A 25,445-nucleotide genomic window follows, 5' to 3' on the forward strand; every position below is an offset into this window, starting at 1 on the left:
TTTTCTACTGACACGCAGAATTTTTATCTGCCGTTCTTAAACTCATACTTGTTCCTGAATGTAGTTGTCTGTTGTTTGTGGTTTCATGCTTTATTGATCAGTCTTTTGTTAAAACTGTGTGATTTTTGTTTATTTCTGCACAAGAATATGACAGAGATGCAGAAGTCAGTAGAGGAAGTGTTCTTCAGAGAGAAGTTATAAATCAGTCTTTACTTACAAACTTTTAATAGCATTCATTTTTCGTAAAATATTCTAATGTTAAAGTACTTTATCTGCTAATTCAACTGGTGGTTTCTCCTGAAAGCTGACTAGAAAAATACTGAATTTCCTGCAAGGTATAATAAATTGTGCTACAAGTATTTAGAAGGAAAAGCACTATGATAGATACATGTTTCTGTAGTTGTTCTGAAATTAGTTCAACTATGATTACATCATATGCTTTTAGATGAAAGGTGTGTTTGAAGTTAAGCAAGAAATAGCTTGTTTTTAATATTGAAGTTATTAGTAATTGTAGGAAAAATTAAAAGCTGTAGACCATACCACTACCTGTTTCAATGCAAATTCAAAGATGAATCTCGCGATCCTAGGCAGGGAGGTTGAAAGGGGAGAATTTCCGCAGAGTCATAGAGACACAAGACAAAAATGTGTGCAATTTTAAAAACAAAGCAAAACAAAACAGAATGGTTTACCTCACTTTTTTTTATATATGCTTTTTGGACACACCATAACATGTCGTGCTTTTTGGGTGATTTTTTTTTTTTTTTTAATGGACTCCTTTTGAAGCGTTTTGCAGATAAATATAACCAAAGGATATTAATTCTAAAATTAGTGTCAGCATTCAGTTTGATCATAAATGACCTAAACAATTTATAAATGGGCAGAGGGGTGAATAATCTTAGTACTGTGACAGTAGCAACTCCCCCCCAACAAACAACAAAATTCAATATTTTAAATATTGAAGGGCTTGACTTAACAAATAACAAGCTAATGATAATTAATAATTGAAGATGCACCTTAAACAAAGACATTGATTTATCAGAATGCCTGCCATCTATCCAAGAATACCTTGACTAATTGTAAACTATTTTGCAGTTTAATGGGAAAATTGATTTCTGTGTTCAAACCTTAGTATTTAGAGTTGTCACTTTAACTGCTGAAAATTAGTTATGTAGACAGTTCTTTGGGAAGACTTCAGCAAGCTTCCTATGACTTGAGGATATTGTGTTCTTCATTTTATAATGTATCGAAGCAGTGCTTAATAGGAGGACCACTTTTTGGTGCTGTATGTTGGTATTTTTGCCTTGCTGCAGCTTTCTTTGCTTTCTTGGAAGAGATGAGTTTAAAAGGGGCAGTTGTACTATTGAAACTGAGAGGTGGGAGCTTAATTCAGAGTGAGTTATATCTTTTCCCTTTTGTAGTTTCGCTAGATGTGCAAGATGTATTTTGGGGGGCCTGGATGATTTTATTACTAGATTTAAATATCTACAAGGGCACATATACCTTTTTGTGGACTTGGCATGGAATGATTGTAGTACTCCCAGTGCCAGAGAAACAGCTTAGAAGATGCTGTGTGTGCAGCAGTGATTTAATGGCTGCTGTTCTTGTGGAGACAGCTCTCAGAACACCTTGCATATGAGACTTTATGCACAAAGCTAGTGAAAGCTTTCCTGAGAGTCATGGTTTTATTAGGGTTTGTGTGAAGTAGACATTCTGTTCTTAAATGAAGGCAGAACACACCTCTCTCTTAGGTAATAATATTGCTTAAAACAAATTAGTCTAGGAACTTGCATAATTCTCAGATACTTTTACCTAAACAATCAAAAATCTGTGACAACTTTGAGGAACCGCTAGAAAGATGACTGTTACATTTGAAATAGGTAGAAAATGGCTTATAAATAATTGCCAAATTAATAGCTTCCCCAATTAACAGAAGAACCTTTTTTTTTTTTACTTATTAGTAACTGGGTGCATAAATACAGCAGGCTTATTTGGTGCTAGAATACCTTGCAATTTGTGTAATTATCAGTCAAGTGTGTAACATTTAAATGTAAAACCTTTTCAAATCATGTATCAAAAATTCCACCACATCTGAGCTCTAAATATAATAAAGGCTTCTTATCTTGTAAACTAAGGGAAAATATGTAAAGATGGGAAATACAGAAATGTTTATTTTTAAAATGTATTTTTATTAAATAAATAAATTAAAACATCAATTTTTAATCAAGGCTGTTTCTAAATTATCTTGTAGGTTTAAAACTGATAGAATTCTTAAATGACGATCTGCCCTTACTTTGTGCTTCAGTATACTAGCTGAGAGATGCGCATTTGATGGGGTGGCTGTTGGGACGGCAGTACCATAATTGACACTGTCTTGTGCTGCTTTTGTTCTCTGACAAGTGATGGAGAGGCACTGGTGCTTGCCTTGCAGAATGATGTAGTGCTGTTTGCAGCCTCCCAGGAAAGAAAGCTTATCTAAATGCTCTTTGGGTATATACCATCTTACAGCATTTTGAACCTATTTCCTACAGGGAGAGGAAGTAGTACATGTCTTTATTTGGTCAAAGTGCTTAATTTAATAGAAAACAGAACCAAAATTGTAAATATGTAAGCTACTGCTCTCCAAGTACAAGGTATATGCCAAACTAGTTTTGATGAAATGCTTCAGAGACAGTGAAGTTGACAGCAACGTTAAATTATAACCTTTTGTCATCATTGTTGAGATTTATTCCTTATTGGCTATGAATATTGGTTGCATTATCTATGTGAATATATCCTTAAATTTTGCAAAACTCCATTTCTGATTCATTCTCTTGAAATACGCTACACTTGATTTACTGATAGCGAATACAGAAATATGCCACAATAGTATAAGATAAAATGAGCAATTTAACTACTATCTAGTGTGTGTTTTCATTGATGAGACCATAAGGTTAACCTAATATTCCAATATATTTTAGGTTACGGGTCAACTTGTTAACACCATAGTAGTATACAGTGGATTGCACTGCATTTGCCTCCATATTATAGTTTTTATGTTCTGCAGTAAGTGAATACTTAAAACAAGTGTTAAATTACCTCATCTTTGTTTCATGTCTTAATAGTATATATGAGTGATTAGGGAGATAAATGAAACATTTTTTCCATTGGATCTTTTGTCATCCCTCCAAAACAACTGATTTAAATTTCTTCTGATTAGTCCTTTGGAGCTCAAGTACTTCAGTTACTTTTGTTTCAAGTTAACATCTCAAGTTGGAAATGTTCATAGAATTTGGTTCCTTTTCAAAAACTTTCTGGAGTATAACATGTTATTAATATTTCAAAACAGGTAGTTTCAAGTATCTTTATTGAATATTTTTAGGTAGAACCACATGATTTCAGGAAACTGTTAGTACTTGTTTGGCAGAGAAATAGGTGCCTTGGCCTGCAGCTGGTCAGATATCCTTTTAAATCAGATTTGAGGCATTTTGTCAGAGAAGATAAGTTTTGTGGATTGTGCTGTATTTGGCTATAGAGTAAGTGACTGAGTTTGTAACAAGGTTGAAAGCTGGGCCACTTTTTTGTGGTTGAAGGAGTCTAACTTCCATTACTCTTTAAAAATCTTAGCCTAGAAATCTAATAATTAAAATCGATACAGATATTAGTAAAATGTAACTAGGTACTTGTTTATTTTCTCTACTTTATAAAATAATTCTGTAGAATAGAAGGCTTTGTATTAGGTTTCCTGTTTGTATAGTCCTACTATAATTTACCTTTACAAATTCTTTCCACATTCAGTGTGCTTTTACATTTCAATGTTACAAAGGTCAGTCATTACACACTGTCAAATAAAGCAATAATAATTCTTAATACAGTTCTTGTTTCCAAAGACCAAATTATCATTTCATATAAAATAGAAGATTCAAGTATTTAGAGCTTACCTGTGTTATTGCACAGGAGAAGACAACTAATAAATTAGTGTTTCTGAAATACATTAGTCTTGCTGAGAAGCTATTGTCAGCGCCTGGAAAAAGTGGTGAACAAGTAGAATCAAGTTCTTAAAAATGTTTTACATTTTGTGTGGTGTTCCAGTTGTTGTCAGTCCCTGTCTAGTTAGTGTGCACTGGACAAGTCTTGCATATGAATGCCTGTTTACATTTGAGCATTTCTTTCTTCCAGTCAGTGGCAATGGAAGATGCAATGCTGCAGTGCCTGGCAGTTCTCCTGGGCTGCGTCAACTACTTAGACTCCTTTCTAAAGGTCTCCATGCCATACTCAGGCAGTACACAACTATCTCAATCTGAGTGATGAACCTCCTCCAGTTATGTGCTTCACTTTACCATAAACAGATGAGTGTGCAGTGTTTAACTAAGTTAGTGTTAATAAGAGGTGCTAGCACTAAAACATAACCAAAGAGAAGAGTTTATAATTTGATTCTGTATCTAATCCTTACTGCCTAGATGAAGACTATGCCTTGAATTGCAATTTGGGCAAGGTACTAGTTAGTTATTTTTGTCTTTTGCTTATCTGAAACCTCAAGATTTTAAGTTAATTGCCTATTTTGGTCATGATGTTCAGAATTTTTAAAAAGAAAACACTTTTATGTTAAGTATTCCTACACAGCACTGTAATTTGTGATTCCAGGTATGAGAGAGATGGCAATACATTCCCTTTATCAAATCCCCCATAGCTATAACATGGGGTGAAAGGAGGAACTGTCTCTATCAAAGACAAAGCAGGTGCTTTGGGAGCTGGGGAATGGGGTAGAAGAGTATTGCTGTGGGAAAGCCTTAGTGAGCACAGAACTGTAGGGTTCTTTCCTCTGGGATCAAATGGTCTGATTTGTTTCAAGGGGAGAAGATTTGATGGAAACCTTGTATTGTAATCGCTGAAGTATCCTAAGTTCTGTTGTCTTTCTGTCAAAAGGCAAAATTTGGGCTTAAACAACTACATTTCTAACCTTAAGGTTTTCATAGCAATATGACTTGTCTGTATATAGTGAATATTACTCTGCTATATGAAACTCATATTTTAATTCATATTCAATATTATGTGGGTACCTAAATGTGGCTATTGTAACATCTCAAAATTATACTTGTTAGTCTGTTTGTGAATTAAGTGGAAAGGTAACAATTTCTTTCTGCTCTTAAGGTAAGACATGCCTTGTCCTGCACACCAGAAACAAGTAAAGCATTGTTATGTCTTTGGAGTTACAATATATGATTTGTAAATGTACAGCTTTTAAGTTGCTTGTGTCTGTAAAAGATGAGTGTAGGACTGTGCTGAATATTCAGCTGGCAAATGTTTCATTCTGTTGACTGTTGAAGTGTTACTATAATTTTGTTCAGCTGGTGTCCTATAGCACTGTGGGAGATGCTGATTCTTTCTCCCCCGTCCTCCCACTGGTACTTGGCAAAGCAACAGAGTGTCTATCTGTGGCATGAGATACTGATCAAATATTTATTTCCTCCTAGCTAATGCAAGGAAGGATATATTTTGCATTTTCTTTATCTCCAAAAATATTACATCCAGTGCTAGGAGTATAAGCTAGGTTAGATTTTCTTAACTGTTACAGGTATGTCACACAAAAATCTCTTCACAAAATACTGAACTAGCACATTGGCTTAGCTGGGAGGGAATAATGTGTTAAAATGTCTATGGAAATCTTAAATAATTATTAAAATGGTCCTTGAGATCCTAACTTAGCTGAGCATATAGATAAAATGACAAAATAAGCAAACGATTTCATTATTTGGACGAGAGTTGGCAGCAGCACTTAATGGCAGTGATGCAACAGTTAATGATCCTACTGTATTTACTCAGTATGAGAAACTACTTGCTTCAGACAGACATGGAGGCATGGCTCATACAACAACTTCCCCAGTTTGCTATTTGGCAGTAAAAGTGGCATCATACGTTTAGTGATGAGATAAACTTACATGTCTAAATTATAATTAAAATACAAAGTTTGGGCTAGCCTTGTAGTTGGACATCTAGTGGAAGTAAGTAATGTTTGGTGCACAGATGTCTTGCAAGTTGTAACTTTTTTTTATGTATTTGTGAATTCAGGAAATCTCTTCTGAAGGGGGGAAAATACCAATATTTAGAATTAGATGTAGATTCCTCCTGATGCTGCATATATAGATGAACTGAATCATTCTTTCTAGTTTACAAATTTCTTGTTAAAAAGTAAACTAAGCTTGCATATGGATTGTCTCACTTAAAAGCTTTTGAGATTTACTGGGGGGGGGGGGGGGTTGGTTAACTATGATAGCCTTCATACTCTTCAAGAATTTTAGTTCCTCTTTCTTTGCCTAGTGATAACTTCTATTTAACTGCTCAAACACCAGAGTCTGGGATAAAGATGCAAAGGGGAAGAAAAAACAAACCTGGGAAGCACTGTTGTCTAAATAGCTTAAAATTTTGCAAGTAACAACAGGTTATATTCAGTGTTGCCTTATTAGAAATGCTTGACCATCCCAGATCTCTCTGCTCAATAGCAAGAGGAGTTCTCATCGGCCAGGACTCAGAATCTTGAGCTTCTTTGCATACACAGTTAAGGGAGAGGAGGGGACATGAATGTGAAGGAAAGCTAGAGCAAGTAGAACAACAAAGCATTTCTAAACGGAAGCCTGTGCTAAAGCTGAACTGAATGTAGGAGTCAGAAACCTGTGCTTTGGGTAGCAGTCTCTTTACCCAGAAAAGAGTAACAGCTTGTTAAAAATCATGAATACTAGTAAAGATGTTTGGTACTTCACAGAAGTAGTGTTTTGAGCTTCAAGAGCTTTGTAGATACATAGTTTTAAGGATTTCTGCAATCTACAAAAATTCGTAATACTGTTGGCCATATGGAAAACTGCTTTCAGCTGTGCCATTTTCTAATCTATGTCCTTTCAGATGAATGCTTGTAAATCACTCCACTGCTAATGTTCTTACAGTTGTGTATTTGTCCTTTGCACTTGTACATATTTTTTGATACAAATAAGAGTTCAGGTGATCATGTAGAGAAGATGGGGACTGTGATTCCCCCAGAGAAGTTAATTTGAAACAAGGGTCAAATCCTTTGTACCTCAAGATATTACAAGTGTAACAACATTAAAGAAGCTGAATTAATAACATACAGTTATTGGAAATGACTGTTCACTCTAGTTAGCACTTCAGAAATTTATAGTCCTGTCAGAGGCCACCTCTAGCGCCAGGTGCAGTTGACCAACTATGTGTTCACTGCAATCTCCTGATCCCTTTATTTTCTCATTGTTCTTTATGGGCCAACTACTAAAAACTCGTTATGTTCAATATTGCTAATGTATTTCCTTTCTAGTAGCCATTTTCCTTAGTCCAAAATAAGGCTATGGGTGAATGTTTATAACTATGGGCATTCAAGGTTTAAAAGTTTTCCCAAAGGCAATATCCCGCCCCAATAATTCTGGTGATTTTGCAAGAGTAGTTTATTTTACATTCTGTAATATGCATTCTAGATCCTAACTATCTACTAAGCTTTAATGTGACTATGGAAAATAATGGTGATCATAAAATATGGTATTGCCCAAATTATCTCCATATTTCAGTGAGTTTCATGGCTTTAGCAGAGTTTTAATTAAAACTTGTGTAACAACTGATTATCTCTTTAATGGTGTTGAATTCAGTTTTCATTAATGAAATGAGACTGAGAGCTAGGACACAAGGTTCAACCTAACTTTTTTTTAAAACTTTCATCCATATATCAGAAGTGTTTTTAATACCTTGCAAAGGTCGTGTGCTACTCCTCTTCGTAATGTAGTTATTCTGACATCTTAAAATTTGCGTTAATAGGTGTTAATGCAGGAAACAAATCTTGAGGAAAAGATGATGTTTATATTATTTGTATTCTAAATGTTTCAGGCAATGTCTTTGCAGTTAATTAGAGGAAAACTGACTCGTATATGGATGAATATTCTCTATGCCACAATTCCTCCCAAAGACATTGCTTAAGGTATTCAATCTCCTGGTTCTAAAACAATCCTGAAGATTCTTTAGTAAATCACCACTAATTTCAAAATAAAACCAATTAACTGAAACAGGTGCTATTATGAGCAGCTCAGAAGGCAGATTTTTGTATGGAATTTAATAAATCAAGAAACCAGCAAACAAAATAAAACATAAGTGACTTTTCAGAATAAGCTTTGTCAAACTTTTATCAACTTTTTAGAGTCCTGTTTAAAAAAGGCTTTCTTGTTTCTTTAACCCTTTAACATCTCAGGTTATATGGATAAAGATAGGAAAGCAGTAAGTGGTTTATAGACGTTTGAAATCTACCTTAAATGTCTGCCAATGCATTTGGCAATACTGTAAGTTTGAACAGAGATACTCAACCATTTGCAAGTTTTGTTACTTCGCAATGAAATATATGGGGCCATTAGTTATGATTCACATAGTATATGTTTACGCATATTTTACATTTTTCTCTAGGAGCTGAGAGAAACACATAACAAACAGCAACTACAGAAGCAAAAGAACTTGGAAGCTGAGAGGCTGAAACAGAAGGAACAGGAAAGGAAGACAGTAGAACTGGAAAAGCAAAAAGAATCTCAAAGGTAACAAACTGCTCTAATTTAAGCCCTTTCTGTAGAGGTGTTAGTGTGCAAAGCATTTTGCAAACAAGTAAAAGAAACTTTGCGTTCCCAGAGCATAATCTGATCTCAAACAATATATCACTAAGTGGCAAGAATACCCAAGACCTAGGCCAAGTTTCATTTCAGTGAAATGAAAAAAAAACCTCAGAGAATCTCTTGATTTATCCTTGAATGGGAAGTGTGCTGTGGAGATGAGCTTCTACATCTGTCTGTGACTCTTAACTGTCACTGATACGTACAGATTTCAGCAGTGTTGCTTAAATGTGTAGTGTACTTCTACACCTAGAGAGGTTCTTGAACATTGTAATTAACTAGCTGTGTCTTTTATACTAACATAAAATATAGAGCTAATGTTTTTCTGCTACACACTTGGAAATTTGTTTTCTACATATATTTATAATATATTTATGTAAAATGAATGGCATATAGGCAAGCAACCAATTCTATTTTGACATCATTTATCAGTAGCTATTTGATCTAATTTTTAGCAATTGTGAGTTTTTTATACTCTTAATGTAGACAAATGTTGGTCAAGAGATGAAAACAAAGGCCTGGGAACAAGAGGTCTTAAACTATTGGTTATAGCATTACATGGGCTGTGACCTATAGTGAATCGATAGCCTGTGTTACTACTTGGTGAGTTAATTTTTACATTTCGGGCAAAACCAAACCAAGGTCTTAGTGAAAACTGTATCTTCAAACAAAAATCTTATACATAGCAAGCAATTAAGTTTAGATAAATTTTAAATCATTTACATAAAACCTATGCATTTAAAAATCTTAAAGATCAACACCAGAAATAGTAAACTTTCTAAGAAAACAGCTTTCTATCATGAGGAAATAACTACACTAAATATGGTAATTATGTTGGAACTTTCCTTGAAAACAAGAAGGCTGCTGAGGTACTGGAAGTATAGGAATACTAAAAACATTCTATTTCAGAGTATTAAATACAATACTCCACTTCCTTCCAGGAAAATGGAAATTTAAAAAACAGATTTAAAAGAAGGAAAAACTTCTGCCATGGAGAACTTTATGTCTGACTTTTCATGCAAGTTGAGCATTCAGACATTATTAGTAATGCAAAACTTACTGCTGCCCAAATGTTCAAGCTTCTAAATAACTGTAATTGGTATACCTGATAATGAGCAGTCTGCCAGTGTTACCGATTTCCAACAAACACCAAAATGAATAAGGTAAATGATTAATACTCATAACCTGGATACTGCCCCATAATGATTACAGAAGTATGCTGCCTTTTAATAGCTCTAGTGAAAGCAAAGAAAGAAAGAATAATCTAGTATGATTATGTGCATTTTAACTTTCGGCTTAATGGATAACCACAATCACTTTATACTGAGAACCATCTTAACAATTTTTTGTTGGTAATTATGCACATAACTTAATTGAGCAAACAAAGATACAGACATACATATTTGGGGATGATAGAGGTCTTTTTGAAGACCTCTTATGGCTAATTAGTCTTAATTATCTTAAGGCTAATTCAATGCAGACTTGTATGATTGTGGGAGTAATATACAGTTCAGAGGGGAAAAAAACCCCTACATTTGAGTAAAATGAATAGAGCTTACTCTTGGTGTTTGGGATAAGAACTGCCTGAGTGGTATAATGGAGCTGGTGAGAAAAAAAAGGAAATTGAAAGAGTAAAAGCAAGTATAGGTAAATCCCAGATTAGAGGTCATATTCCACAATAATTAACACATCAGGAGTCTTGGAATTAAGGAAAAGAGCAGAATATCAAGTTTTCTGTTCCTAACCCCAAGCTATGGTGCTCACACCTAGGCCTGTGTTTCTTTAGCTTCTCTGTCTCTTCTTATTCCCTTCCTTGTCTTCAACTTGTGATATTAGTTTCCATAACAATCAAAGAAGAAAATTCTGCAGCTTCTACGAAAGGAAAAAAGAAATCACACATACCCCCCACCTCCCCAAGATACATTTTTGTCTGTTCTTTTTGCTCCAGCAGTTAGAGCAAACTTGGTTTATAAGTATGGGAAGACTTAATCACTCTACTAGAAACATAATTAAAAACTCAATTTCCCATTTAAAGCCCATCTGACTAAACTCACCAGGTAAGATACCACTCAATTCAAATAAAATTGACCTCTGTATGCCTATGTTGCACAGCTTCAGTGTTGCAACAAAACTGCTGAGTAATTGGCTCTGAATGCTTTGCAAATGAACATATGAAGGACAAATTTCACGATTAACATAGGAGGCTGTCAGAGCAGTGAATTTATTAACTTGTTAGATGACTTTACATTGAAGGCAGAAAGGTGTGGCAGTATTTCATAGAGGAGGAAGTGATACCCTTCACGCTGGTGTCTTAACCTCTGCTCGTGGTATACTGATGTGGAATATTGAAATGGCGTCAGCAATTTCATTGAGAATCAAAGATTTTTTTGAGCTTGTAAGTTAGTAGCTGCCATCTTAAACAGATACTGGGTACCTTGACATCTCTCAGAAAATATTCTTGTCAACTCCAAACTTGCATTGATAGCGATGAGATTTTTGCCCTCTGGTGCCAACCTACTGTTTGGAAAGTGGATTTTTCCACTTAAGGAATTAATATTTTTTTTCACACAGTTTTTGGCCAGGAATTCATGTTGTCCTTGGACAAAATATGTTCTGTATAGTAGGCCAAGTCTGTAATGACCAGCTTGTTGTCATGCGTTTGTCACTAATTTTGTAAGTATGAAGAAAGTATAGAAGTGGAATAGGTCATGGAAGAAAATAAAGTACATTGTGCATCTGTTACAGAACTTTAGAGTTATCTTGACTGGTGCAAATTGTTTCCAGCAGAGAATATTTATTCTTTTCTTCTGTTGTCTTGTCCTCTGTCAGAGGGGAAGGACTTGTTAGCTTTTGCAGTTGGGAATGTGAAATTTTCTGAATAGTTCTGCAAGAGTGCTGTATGAAGCTTGCAGATATTTTTACTCCTTACCCCTCAACAGGAGGATCAGGGCTGCCATATTTGCTGATTACTGCTTTTTTTTTTTCTGATTTGGCTATTTTGAGTTTTACCTACGGATGTTTGTGGCTTTGAGAAAATAAGCAGAACCAATTTGTTTGATCGGTATTCCTGACTTCTTCCTGCATTTTAGAGCTGAAGTCAGTGCTGAGCAGATAAAAATTGAAGTGTATGATTTGCTGCTTATTGGGTTTCAAGGAAAACTTTATGGTAAGAATTCATTATTGAAAATGTCTGGTGATAGCTGTAGCTGATATCTACAGGCCTAGATTAAATAAAAGGAATTGTAGGGCAAATGAAAATGGTAACTTGCAATGCTGATGTAAAGGGATACTCAGATTGCTTGAATTAGACTGCTTGGGAAGAGATTTTCAAAAGCAGCCTTACAGTTACATGGAACTGAAGGGCTTATATCTGGGTTCTTGGATGCCAAGGAGTTTTGTTTCTTCAACCAAGGGAGATTTTTTTTTTTCTCTTCGTCCTTTCTCCATGTGGTTCATCACTTAAAACAACTGCATAGGATTTATGAATCCCATGGAAAACTATGAAAAGAGAATACACAAATATTGTTGAATCCCCAAGCTGAGGCTCAGATGCTGTTGAGTTGAAGAGGTGGGACTGAAAGTGTAAGATACTGAATGTTATCAAGCTTTTAATTTTCAGAGCATTGTGAGCCGAGTAAGAGACCGTTCTAAGATACCTGTGTAAAGTTTCATACAATAATTAGAAAAACACAGGTAAATATATTTATTTTCATGTCACTGTACAGGAGAAGAGATCACAACCTCAATAAAGAAGGTAGAGTTCAGCATTTTCAAATCTCTGAAGAACTCTGACAAGAAAAAATAGTGTTGAATGTTTTTTCTCCATCTTGCATTCAGCTCCAAAATGTAACTAGTTTATTGTTTCTGTATGCTCAGGTTGCTCTGTACCCCTTTTAGAGTTCTGTGGAATTGTATTGTAAAGATAGAGAATTGATATGTGAGTTAAAATAAAAAATTATATTAAAGGTAGTTTTTTAAATGCAAAGACAAAGCAACTCAAGGTAATGGAGGCCTGCACTTAGTAGTAGGTTACATGAAATAGCGTTCTGTCACTTGTCTGAGAGTCACAGCTCTTCCTTTATCAATACATACAAAGTCATAGCAAATCTTTCTGAACATTTCTCCTTTGCCCTCCAGGAGTCATTGTGTAAGAAGATGCCAACCATCAAGAGTGGTTGATAACTCACCAAAATAAAATTAACAACTCTTACAGGGTATGCAAACGCCATAAAGAGTACACTTTATACTATAGATCACACACAAGGACAACCAACTTTTATGGTCCTTCGTTTGACTGGCTTAAAAAAACAGCTTAATTGTCCAACAGGCGAATCCAGGAACGGGATAAACAGCGGCTTGATCGAGTGCAACCAGAAGAAGAACTTCAGTGGCAAAAAAAAATTCAGGAAGATGAAAAGCAAAAAAGGGAAGAAATAACCAAGAAGAAGGAAAGTGAGGATAAGGGGAAACAAGAAATGCAAGAGAAACTGAGTAAGCTTTTCCAACCACATCAAGAGCCAATCAAGCCAGCTGTCCAGGCTCCTTGGTCAAATGCAGGTAGAGTAAAAAATCAAGAAATGCTGTTGCATATGCCTCTTGAACAATTCTTTTCTGTTTTGTCTTCCCATTTAATACAGAAGAATATTATGTTTCAAGATTGGATTGCTAGTCTTATTAAAGTAAATCATGTATGGATTGAGCTCTAGACTCCAAAAAGTTGTTCTTTTAGGTTTCACTATTCTTCCTAAAAGTGTGGTGTTTAGCAGAGTATAAAGCACAGTTGGTGAGACTCACAGTGCCAGCTGAAGAGAGAATCTTGGCTGTAAGTTGTAAGATCTTGATGCAAGATGTCAAAAATTATTTCTGTACTTTTCTTTACAATTCTTATTTGGGTGTGGAATTGGGCCTTGGGATTTTTTAGAGTAGTAGCAATATGTCATTTAGTTATCCTTTCTCCTCTTCCCCCTTCCCCATGCATGTTGCTTACTGAACAAATGACTTGAAGTCTGAGATTAATCCCCTTTTTTCTGCTACACACGATCACTTTCAGCTGAGAGTTTTTTCTCTGCATTATAACCTGATTTTTGCCTGTATTGGGAATCATGGTTCTCCCTTAAGTGGCTTTGATACATACATGAGATAATTGATTGGGAATGTAATATTTGATCAAAGGATTGCATAAAGGGGAAATTACCTTCTATCTTTTAGCCCAAATCTAGAATTTACTTAATCTAATGTCTTCTTGCTAGGTTTTATTTGTGCAGAGTAGCAGAGGGCACTTTTATGACCAAATAGGCAAAATAGGAAGTGCATTATACAAGAGCAATTTAGCTTACATCTTTGGGGTTTTTCTGTATTATTCTTTTCCTAATACTGCATCTTTAGCATGTAATTTTTTAAAACATCATCTGTAAATGACCTCTTTTCAGCCAATCTGTATGTACTAGGATATCTTGAAACACCTTTCTTGGAAGTATAGTCAGGCTGTAAATGAAGCTGCTCTAAGAGCTGCTCTCACAAGCAGGCTCTAAAAGTATTTGGGATACCATTGATATATGCAAGAACATCACTCTTTGAATTGAACTATGGTTGATCAGATTTAACCTACAATATCATTGAAGAATTTGAGAAGTCATGTATGTTGCATCATAAATACATGATTCTTTCTATGAAAATAGATGTATATATCACAAAAGTTAAAATATAATAATATTTTACCTGATGTTTAGAAGAAAAAATAGTAAGAAAGTTGTATTTTAAATAATTCATTTTCATATTTCCCCTTGTGTAAAAGGGGGATAAAATACTTCTACAGACAATGTAAGGTTTGTTAAATTTTTGTCTCCACTTTCGCCTCATTTTTCAAATATTTAAAAATGTGTTTTGATTCCTCCCCACCCCCCCCACCTTGTATCTGTGTTTTTTTTCCTTTGCTCAGAAAAAGCTCCACTAACCATTTCTGCTCAGGAGGATGTAAAAATAGTGTATTATAGAGCACTGTATCCTTTTGAATCAAGAAGCCACGATGAAATTACTATTCAGCCTGGCGACATAGTCATGGTAAGAAGGGATTGTGATATTACTTGAAAAAATTACTTAAGCTTTTGTACTTGTGTGATTGAATTTGTATATGGTAAGATTTTTTACAGACTTGAGAAAAATATTTCAGTGAATACCAAAATGATGTGATATGACATAGTAACCCTATTATAATAATGGATAGCTTCTTACAGTTCATTGTAAGTGTAAAGTTTAAACATAATCTATAAGTAGATTGTATCAGTTTTAGTATGCTGAGCTGTGTGTGTCTGTCAATGTGTTTAAAAACGTTCCTATACAGAAGTTATCTCAGTGAGAGATTTTTTGTCCTCCAAGGGAATAAAGTTACTGTAATTTTCTTTTGAGAGAGTGGCTATTATGTGTGGAATCAAAAACTGGCTTTGATAAATAAAGTATGTTTCTAATAAGAAATTTACCTTTTTATAAAAATAGTGCAAGAGCAGTGTAAAATTTCTAATTTGGAAAACTGCCTTTATTAAGAGAATGTGATATCCAATGTAATACGATGTGAAACAATTACACTAATCTACAAGATGGCTACACTTCTGTCATGATCACATAAACATTAACATAGTCTTTGTATGGTGGTGATAGTTCTTCAGTAAGACTGAAAATTTTTTATACAACTCTTGGTGACAGTTTTTGACATAATGATCTAGTATAATTGTAACTTGGAATTGTTTGTATGGTAAGTTAGTCTGGTTTTTTTATTTACTTAACTTTTGTGAGATACTCTTACATTTGTTTTAAAGAGGATATACAGTAGATAAAATGACATTTCTAAAAATGGAAACTTCAAAACCTAAAAATTTGGTTGCAGGTGTGTAGATACAGAATAATTTCCTTTTTTTTAAGTAGATGAGATATGGGGATATGGTCAGCCTATAACCATCATGTTAAACTCTAAAGCAATATTCTGCTTTTGTCTCTAATTCTCTCTAAAATTATAGTTCTGTTGTTAATGACTGCAGTTATTAAATGTGTATATTAATATTAATAAATTACTAGTATGATCTTCACATGTATATGTCTATTCATAATGAAAATTCCTAGTGTAACTGTTAAATGATACCTTGTTCACTGTGGGAAAGTATATTCATTATAGTGTTCTACCCAACAAAATAGATTTTAAGAGCTATTGCATTTTGGCACAGTTTAGTAAGAATGGATTTTGGAAAAAAAATACACTTTGTAGATTCTCATGAGTTGTAATGATAACTATTTTTTCAAAACCGTGTATTCTGGGGAGATGAACCTTCATCTCTCAGCCTTTTTGGTTTGTTGCTTTTTTTTAATTGATTGAGCTGTGTCACGCTGAAGCGTTTGTGACATTAGAATCTGCTTTTGAAAAATAAAAGGCAAATGCTGGATTAGTAGCACTACTGAATGACTCGGGATGAGTCCTAATGCCATTCTGAATAACAGTGCAATGTGCTGTTATTCTGCATCAAGAAATAGTATTGGTCAGTCAGCTGTTCAATGAGAGATGATACAGGTACATGGGTCTCCTTAGGCTATTGAAAAATGCTGTGTTGCCTTGCTTTCTTGGGAAATAGATTGTAGCCTAGGCATATAAGTAGACTATTTTTTTCCTTGAGGAAGAGCGACCACTGTTAGGTAGACTTGCAGGGAAATAACATTTTTGCCAAAAATATATGATTTTAAGGAGCACTTCACACATTTTAAATAGAGATTTTGAGGTAATCTGAGTCTTTCTGTATGTTACTTTTGGACTTTATTTTAACTTACTCTACAAAAGTAGGGTAACTACTCTCAATTTTCTTTATTTAACTTACTTTTGATAATAATTAAACCTGATGGCTGATTCTTGTGGGATTTATCTCCTGCTCTATGGTAATTGCTTAAATGGGCTACTCTTAGAAAAGTTAATATAAGTAAGACACTTTTGTGAAATGTGTTATAATTCTGCCTTGCTTTAAATCATTGCTTTCCTGATGGAGGTTAAAAGGGAATGGGTAAGTGTGCTATATGACTGTTAGGAAGTCTATGCAATTTATTCATTTTCATAAATACAGATTTTGTTACCATGTAGTTTACTTGTTTTTTGAATTCACCTAGGGTAAAATTAACAAACTAGCTCACATTGTCAAAAGTAATTCAAGTGCAATGGACCAGAACTTACTTTTGATAATGGGCATTTGGACTCCTAGACTCTTCTCTGTCCTTAAGTGTTTGTCATGTCCTGTGGTTCTAAAAGGTTCGAGTTGGTTATGTTTTTTGGAAAATAATAGTTTATAACCTTACATGTTGTGTCTAATTTATGACATAAATACAACTCTGTAGTTAAGCCGACCTATACAGTTAGGAGTTTACTGTGTGCAACAAAGTAAGTATTGCTTAGAATAACTGTGTTCTAAAATAGGCAAATTTAGCACTTCACCATTTTAACACTTGTAAATGGCTTTGTGTGTGCAGGCTTGTGCAATCATGTCCTGTAATCATACAGCTGTACAGAAGATACTACCCAAACTGTAACTGCCGTGAGCAAAGAATCCAGCTGAAGCCCAAATCCATTGACTGTGCACGTGGGAACCAGGCCTAAATCCTGGATGTAAATAGGGCTGCAGAATTTATTGTGTCAGAATGACTTGTGGCTTTAATAGATGTATAGCTTGTAAATAGTTTTTACAATGGTGTAATGCAGTTTTACACTGTGCATGAATCTTGAGACCTGTCTTGGTGCAAATGAGGGAGAAGGATGAAGGTTTATTCTGAAAGGAAAAGTATTTGCAAATTTGAGGAGGGCTTTCTTCTGCCTGACTTTCCAGTACACATCAGTTATCTGTAGCACGTACACGTAGGGCGTGGGCTGTATTTTTTTTAATTCTTCCACTTTTTAATTACAGGATTTTTATATATTCTCTTAACTTGGATTTCTGCTTTCTCTGCTTTTTACCTTTCTATGTACTTTAAGTTTCTTTCACTGTAAGCTAGATTGATTTATAATCCTAACTATAACTTAACCAAGCTTTTGTCTGGGAACAATATTCTGAGCCAAGAAAGCATGCTTCTTTCAGGGCTCTGTTCAAGAAGTTAAGTTTCTATTATGTGTATGAATATATGTACACAATGTATAAAGTTCTTTTCCTTTGGATAGCTCTCTTACAAAGCAAGTCCTGCTGGCATTTGCTGCTGTTAGGCTCCAGCTTGAAGTAAATGAATGGATTCTGTTGTTGCTGATAATGTTTTATATAATACAGCTTATTTAAATAAACTTAAGCATAATTCAGTGAAATACAGGTGAATTATTGAAGTACTGAACTGAGCGGCTCTGATAGCAGGAGAACATAAGTTAAACAGGAAGTTCATGAAGAAGCTTCCATATAAAGTCTAAAACAAATTCATAATGATAGTTTCTCATCAGTTTTGTTAGTTATTGATTGTGAGAGTTAGAATGAATGTTCTTTGTATTAGACACATAGACAGCCTCTGTGTAGGCGTAATCAGCATATGGCCTCTGGCCTGCAGAGCTTATATTCAACATTGTAACAGGAATTCCAGTAGTCTCAAAATATCTAGATCAAAAGCCTACAAGTGGAATAGAATTTAAATGGTCATTTAATGGATAGACAGTTGAACAAAACAGACGATGGTACTCTGTTTAGCTTTGATTAAATACTTCTTGTGAGAGTATTACGGTTTGGCTTTGTATGTAGAGTGAGTATGTACCATAAAACAGGGCTCGTCTTTTTGTGTGCATGCACTGCTGGTGATACACTAGCCGTGTCAAAGTGGAGTAGGCCACTACAAAGTCAGCCCTTCTGTTGACAGAGGTACTAACTGGACCTATTGCTTTTGCTGCTAAGAGTTGTGTTGCTGTTACTCCTGCCACTTGTGTTCAGTTGCTGGAACTAAGTAGTTGCAAGCCATGGCACTGAAGTATGGTTCAGTAAATAAAAAATGAAACCACACACACTATAATTCACTATTCAGGTGGACATTTAAAGTCTAGTTGTGTTTTGGAAAAAATTAATCTGGGATAGTCTGTTGTGGGGACTTGGGGATGGTGGGTATAAAAATATAAGGAAATTAGAACAAATTAATTTTTAAAAGGTTCAAATGAATATATTTAAAGTTCCAGTAGTATACTACAAAAAAAGATGCAAATTGTATTTTATATGAAAAACTGAGAAACCAGATATTTTATGAATTATAGAGTTAAAATTATCCTTCAAAGTGCCTTTTCATGAGTATACATAGAAGACTTAATTGGATTGAATAAGCATAAATTTGACTATTCTAATAGGCTGTTTTATGAATTATTTTAACGTAAAACTGTCTTCTAAAGAGACATTAAATCAGTTGTTAAAACCTTTTGGTAGGTTGTTTTTTTTTTTTTCCTCTGCTTGTACAAAACATTTCTTTCTGAAAAATTGCAGTGGTTTCTGTATGACTGTGATTCATTTCAAAGATGGCCTTTTTAGAACATCACCATAACAGATGTTTTGGCTTTTCAGTTGTGATTCTTTTGTATGTTAGTGATTCTAGTTACGACTTGACTAATTGAATGACAGTAGAAACCATGTGACTAATATTACTGTTTAGATTATTCAACTTGGCATCAGGTGCTGATAATCCATTTCTCCCTCTCTCTCCCAAGATTCACCTGCTGCTGTGACCTTCCATAGTGCTGCTTTAACAATCCTATTCAGTGCTGCAGTGAAAATTTTGCTCTGCACTGCAGTAAAACCACATTGAACTGGTCAAGCATGTAGTCTGTTTACTTCTGGGTTTGCTTTGAGTTAGTAGGAACTGAGACAGAATATGGACCCAACAAAAAGCAGAAATAATGGATTGTTTTGCACCGAAAGAGGGGTGTGGGATACAAATTACAATAGGAGGCAGTCAAAAAGTCAATAACTGGCCTAAGGCAAAGCAGTCTTATCAGCAGCTCAAACAAGTAGTCCAGGGACAATCAGAGGCAGGTTTGCTGCTTTGGTTTCAGTCACTTCTAGGCAAAAGAATGGTCCCACCTTTAGTCTGAAGAGACTACTTTGCACTATTGCCACAAATAAATTTTTTTGGCTCTAATTTTTTTTCTTCAAACAAGCAGCTGGTCAGGTTATATTTTTTGTTATTTTTTGTTATATTTTTGTTAAAATCAATAGAGTGAATTTGTAGGTGCATTTCCAACTGTAGAAGCATCTAGCTTGAGTCACTATTATATGCTATTTTTGTATGATGTCATATACTGGAAACTCCTTTGACTGAAAAGGATACTATTTCTTATTCCTTAGCTCATGAAGCATTCTGTTATCAACAAATCCCTCACATTGAATATGGATTTTTAGGAAATAGTGTCGGGTGATTTAGAAGTACAAATTTAAGCATCTCTAACTGCTATACTGTTATCTGCCACAGTCAACTCTTCAGTTACGCTGTCATTTGAAACTCCTAGATATTTTGAAATACTGATTGCTACTGGCCTAAACAGATGAGAGAAATTCTTGCCAAAAAACAGCCACTGTGTAGGGTTGGTCATCTGACTTTTCATGACTGGCCTGGTTTTACTGCTGACTTGACCATTGCTGGGGAATCTGCAGCTGCACAGCAGATTGTTGTACAAAGTAGGTGTTATTTACATGTCAAAGGTGCAAACCCTATGCATATGTAAGGGTTTGCTTGAAAACTGAGATTCTTTTGACCTATCAAAGAGATTAGATAGCTAGAACACCAATTTACCAAAATTACTACCAAATACAATTATTGCCTTTTTTCTTCCAAAAAGTTTCTGTAACTGTTGTTGCCTTGGTGGTATTTAGCCACCATATCAATTCACTAGGGGTAGCAATAGTGAATTACTTTTCTTCTGCGATTCTTGCTGAATGTGGTTAGCTGCAGCTCACAGAATTTAAACTGATTACTTTTACTGAAATACCAGACTAAGGCAGTAGACTATCAGTAGAACTTGGAGAACAAATGTGTGAAATGTTTAAGGGAAGTTAACAGGACAGTGTGAAATTTGCAAAATCGTAGCTTAACATGATTATAATAATCAATAAGTAGGAATTAAAATACAGCTGCAAAAATAGCCCTGTTTCATCCTGTCCTTTATGGCTTGGCAAAGACATCGGAGTGAGGGGAAAGAACCGAGGCCTTCAAATTTATGTATGAAAACTTACTGTGGAATTGTTTTGTATAAATACATTAGCAAATCTGTGGATTTGTTTTGAATTGTTTGATGGGTGTTGTTTTTAATATGCTGTGGTTTTTTGTTATATTTTCTGCAAGAGAAAATCTAGGAAAACTTGTTAAAAACTGCATTTTGTCTTAGTTAAACCAGAAACATTCAATATTTAAGGGATTTCTCTAGAACTCGCTTCTCCCAAGTCTGCTGTACTATGACAGACTTTCAAGTAACTGTTTAAAAACCCATGCTTGGCTTATGCATTAGGACTGAAATAAAACTTTTTTACCTCATCACCAAGAAATCCTTTTGATTTTGGCTTGGGGGAAAAAAATAATTTAAAAAGTATTGCAAAGTAGTATTGTGTTGCAAAATGTTCCCTATCTCTTAATAGGCCATAGAAGGAATAGCTGTCAACATAATCATCCAAAGGTAAATTAAATAACAACAAAAAATTCTACCTAGGTGGAACTTGTATTTGTAATGAAGGTGTCATGTCTCTGTAACTAGAGAAAGTTAATTACTGTGGATGAGATGGATTGTTTTCAGTAAAAATTCCATTTGTATGTTATGTTTCTTAACTTTCTAACTTGATGCGCCTACAGGTGGATGAAAGCCAGACTGGAGAACCAGGATGGCTTGGTGGAGAATTGAAGGGGAAAACTGGATGGTTCCCTGCAAACTATGCAGAGAAAATACCTGAAAATGAAGTTCCAGCTTCTGTAAAGCCAGCAGTTGAGGCAGCTGCTGCACCTAAAGTTTCTGTGCATGAAACCACTACATCACTAGGAACTCCTGCTTCTACAGAGTGTACAACAACTGCCAATAACTGGGCAGACTTCAGTTCAACGTATGTTTGGGTAGTGATTATCATCTTAAATGTGGTGGAGTCCTTTTTAATCAATTTGACTGTGGTGGCGGTTAACACAGAGTAGCTTGTTTGAAGTAAAATATTTTTTCCATAGTAAATAGTTAAAATCGCAGCCTTGTGGAACTTTAATCATGCTCCCATCATATCTGCCTCCAGATATGCCCAGCATATCTGCAGTGCAGAGGACACATCACAAATGGGACACATTCCTAAGTGAGGATAGTGAAATGGTAGAAATCCCAAGGTGTTCACCTTCCTTCTCTTTAAATTAGTTGACACCAATCCTCACTGAAGGTTTCCAACTTGGTTTATGCAAAAAATGTTAATGAGAGAGTTAACATGAAAAGATGATTTATTAATTTCTTATCACAACATTAATAAGACAGATGCAAGTAGAATATGTGCCCTTCCCTAGATGTCTTGTTAACTCAACTTAATGTTCCGTGCAGTATTATCAACCCTATGTAAATGGGGTTGGGTAAGGAATTATCTTATCTTTGACCATGTAATACATATTTATAAATTAAAATCTAAATATCTTAGTGCAATATTACAGTACATAATGTGTTCTATTTCAAAATGTTCATCAAATAGGTCACAGTAGCTTTTCCAGTTATTTAAACTTTTTCTGTTTTACTACAGTCATTTTTCTGAGGGGGGAGGGTAAGACTAAGTCTTGAGCTTCCCAGAGATTTCTGGCACATACAGGATTTTATTGTTTTGAATAAATCATACTTTTGACAAAGCTGTTTCTAACCTAGGTGGATAATGCATGCTTTCATGCTTTTCATAAAAATTAATATTCAGTTTCAATACAAAGTGAGTCCCAGAGCATTTATACTAATACTACTGTCCTTGACATGATATAGGGGTTAGGGATAGTTGTGCCTTTGGACACTATTACAGTCTAGGTGAACAATAATTGATTACTCCAACTAATAGCAGAAGCAACAGGCAAAGGAAACTTAGGTTTAAGACAGGTGCTTTGTTTACACACCTAGAGTTCGGGGGATTTTGTTCATTTAAGTGGGTATTTGGAGGCAGAGATGTGGATTATGAGATTTAGTAGGCATTTTAAAGGACAAAAGATAACGTAAAAAGGATAAGAGGTTGCATAAAACTCTGAAGAATTGAAAGAAGTCAGTAGGAAATAATTTTAAGCAAAAGAAAAAAGGTAAGGATTTGAATGAGAAGCAGCAAAATGGTGTATAAGGGATGTGAGAGGTCAGTGATGTGCAGGTGTGAAGATTTTAAACCAGTTTTGAAGAAAATGATGATTTTGTTTTTTTCTTTTAAGTTACCTCTTTCCACTGTGTATAATATAGACTGCACTATGTGGAATTCTGTGTATTGGGACACAGAAATGAAACTAAATTACAGGAACAGCTGGCCTTAAGTAGCGAGGACAAGCAAATGTGTTTAGAGATTGCCTTAAGATAATTTTATTGTTAGCCTATATTTGATTGCAGTGCTTCCACCTGAGAGTTATGATGCTCATGGATTATTCAACTGAAAGAAATTAACCTAGAATGTAGAATTTTTTTTCTGCATAATCTTCCTGCATGAGTGTTTTTATTCAATTGAAAACGGTAGGAATCGCATCATTCTCTTTTTTTTCAGATGGCCTACAAACACTAGTGAGAAACCAGAGACTGATAACTGGGATGCCTGGGCAGCTCAGCCGTCTTTGACTGTTCCAAGTGCAGGGCAGCTGCGGCAGCGATCAGCCTTCACTCCTGCTACTGTTACAGGATCATCTCCCTCTCCTGTCTTGGGTCAGGTGAGCACCTATATTCATTAAAACTGTTCTGACCCAGCACAGATGTTTGGAAAGCAAAGTATGAACATTGACCATGCATTAAAACAGTCCCCTGAGATAGGTAAGCTATTTCAGTTTGGAGTGATGAACAGGTAGCGTACCTCCATTTGCAAAATCCGTGGCAGAATTTAACAAGAAGCAGTTTCTGTTCTGCTATTCTTTGCTGGCTTTTTTAGGCTTTAGTGGTCCAGTCTTCATGTTTTGGCAGGATGCCAGTTTTGAGTCACTTCCTTGGGGCTTTCCTGAATCACATGACAATAACCTTCACTCCAAAGTGGATTATGTAGTTAAGTAGAGTAGCAATGGCAAAGCTTCACATCAGATGAATTCCGTCCATCTGTTAAGGCATTTCCTTTTCCTCAACTGAACAACATACTGTTTGTAAGTTAATGTGTTCTGAAAAATGCTAAATATCGTAGTGTCTTAGAGAAAAAAAAAAAGTTGGAATGCACAATGAATAACTTGGAGCAGAACATCATCTTCCATTAAGTTTACTTTAAGTCCTGCCAAAATAGCTTCATGAAGGTTTATTACATGTATATCTTATTTGTAAAACTTTATTTAACTTGTTAAGCAAAACCTCAGATAATCTTGCATTGTATTGATTATGTGTTAGCAGATAGAAATCTAGGAGGACTATAAATGTTTCTGGTATTACTTTGTAAGTTTCATTGATGCTACTTTATACAGTTGAGGGAGAGTCTATATTTTGTTGCTTTGTAAGTGGCATAAGAGTATAATTCCTTAAGCAGCTTTCTTTATGAAAGGTGTGGTGCATGACAGACTTCTCTCTCTTTTTTTAAAAAATTTCATTAGGGCGAAAAAGTGGAGGGGCTTCAAGCACAGGCTTTGTATCCTTGGAGAGCGAAAAAAGACAACCACCTTAATTTCAACAAAAATGATATCATCACAGTTTTGGAGCAGCAAGATATGTGGTGGTTTGGAGAGGTTCAAGGACAAAAGGGGTGGTTTCCTAAATCATATGTGAAGCTTATTTCAGGCCCAATTAGGAAGTCAACGAGGTATTTTATTTGTTTTTACTGTACTTTACTTCTGTACTATAATAGTTAAATAAATATGAAGAGTTGCACACTTGAATTTTAAAGTTTAGAATCTACTCTGTAAAAATGCTTTTTTTATATGAATCTATTCTGGGGGTTTTGACTTCCAGCCCTGGAAATTCATGTAAGAAATAAGAAAACTGTCCTCAGTTCTCCTTGGGTCACGCATCACCAACAAAAGATCTAAAGGTTAATGAACGGTCTTAATTTTATGTGACTTGCAACTGAAAAATTAGTGTATTGGATTTTATGAATTACAGCTATGTAAGTCATAGCTTATCTTTCCCCAAAATAAAAAGGTATACCTCAAAACTTAATCACTTATTACTCTTGAAAGATGAAACAATCAAAATCTGGTTCTGTGTAATGTGAAGGCAATGTTAACAGTAGTAATATAAATGAGAATGATTTTAGATTTTTTTTTTTTTTCTGAGGTAGAAGAGGAGGTGCAGAAACTTGTGTATTTAAGGCAGTTACCTAAATGTAACCATGACTGGCCATCGTACTTAAAAGCTTTTATTTGCACATTTACTGTCTCTTCTTTTAAAATGTAGGGAATTGCTTATGGATGCATATGTATTTTTTAGTTTTTAAATATAATAATAAAAATTTTTCTGAAGAGACTTAATTTCTTAAATAACCATTATTTTTTTCTAAAGCATGGATTCTGGTTCCTCAGAAAGTCCTGCTAGTCTGAAAAGAGTAGCATCACCAGCAACAAAAGCAGCTATGTCAGGTGAAGGTAAGCATTTCAGACAGAATGGCATTAATAGTACTTTACTATGTAATTAAATAGAATAAGACTGCTTATTACACAGAAACAAGCTTAGAATCAGACCTTAGTGTTTTAAGATCAGCCCTGTTA

General features: G+C 34.9%; 1 protein-coding gene across 9 annotated transcripts in view; it reads left to right on the top strand.

The window, feature by feature from the left end:
* Positions 1–25,445, top strand: part of ITSN1 (intersectin 1) — a 146,701-nt gene that overhangs the window by 69,901 nt on the left and 51,355 nt on the right. For 6 of the 9 annotated variants that reach the window (XM_030020956.2, XM_030020951.2, XM_030020957.2 and 3 more), the window contains 8 exons: positions 8,425–8,549; positions 12,949–13,178; positions 14,560–14,681; positions 16,643–16,657; positions 21,435–21,679; positions 23,321–23,480; positions 24,336–24,541; positions 25,240–25,322. In XM_030020956.2, coding sequence (XP_029876816.1) covers positions 8,425–8,549; positions 12,949–13,178; positions 14,560–14,681; positions 16,643–16,657; positions 21,435–21,679; positions 23,321–23,480; positions 24,336–24,541; positions 25,240–25,322 — 1,186 coding nt within the window. The remainder of the gene's footprint in view (positions 1–8,424; positions 8,550–12,948; positions 13,179–14,559; positions 14,682–16,642; positions 16,658–21,434; positions 21,680–23,320; positions 23,481–24,335; positions 24,542–25,239; positions 25,323–25,445) is intronic. The other 3 variants (XM_030020952.2, XM_030020958.2, XM_030020955.2) reach the window with 1 other exon arrangement.

Source organism: Aquila chrysaetos, chromosome 7 (genome assembly GCF_900496995.4).
Source record: "Aquila chrysaetos chrysaetos chromosome 7, bAquChr1.4, whole genome shotgun sequence".
In the NCBI taxonomy this organism is placed as follows: domain Eukaryota; kingdom Metazoa; phylum Chordata; class Aves; order Accipitriformes; family Accipitridae; genus Aquila; species Aquila chrysaetos.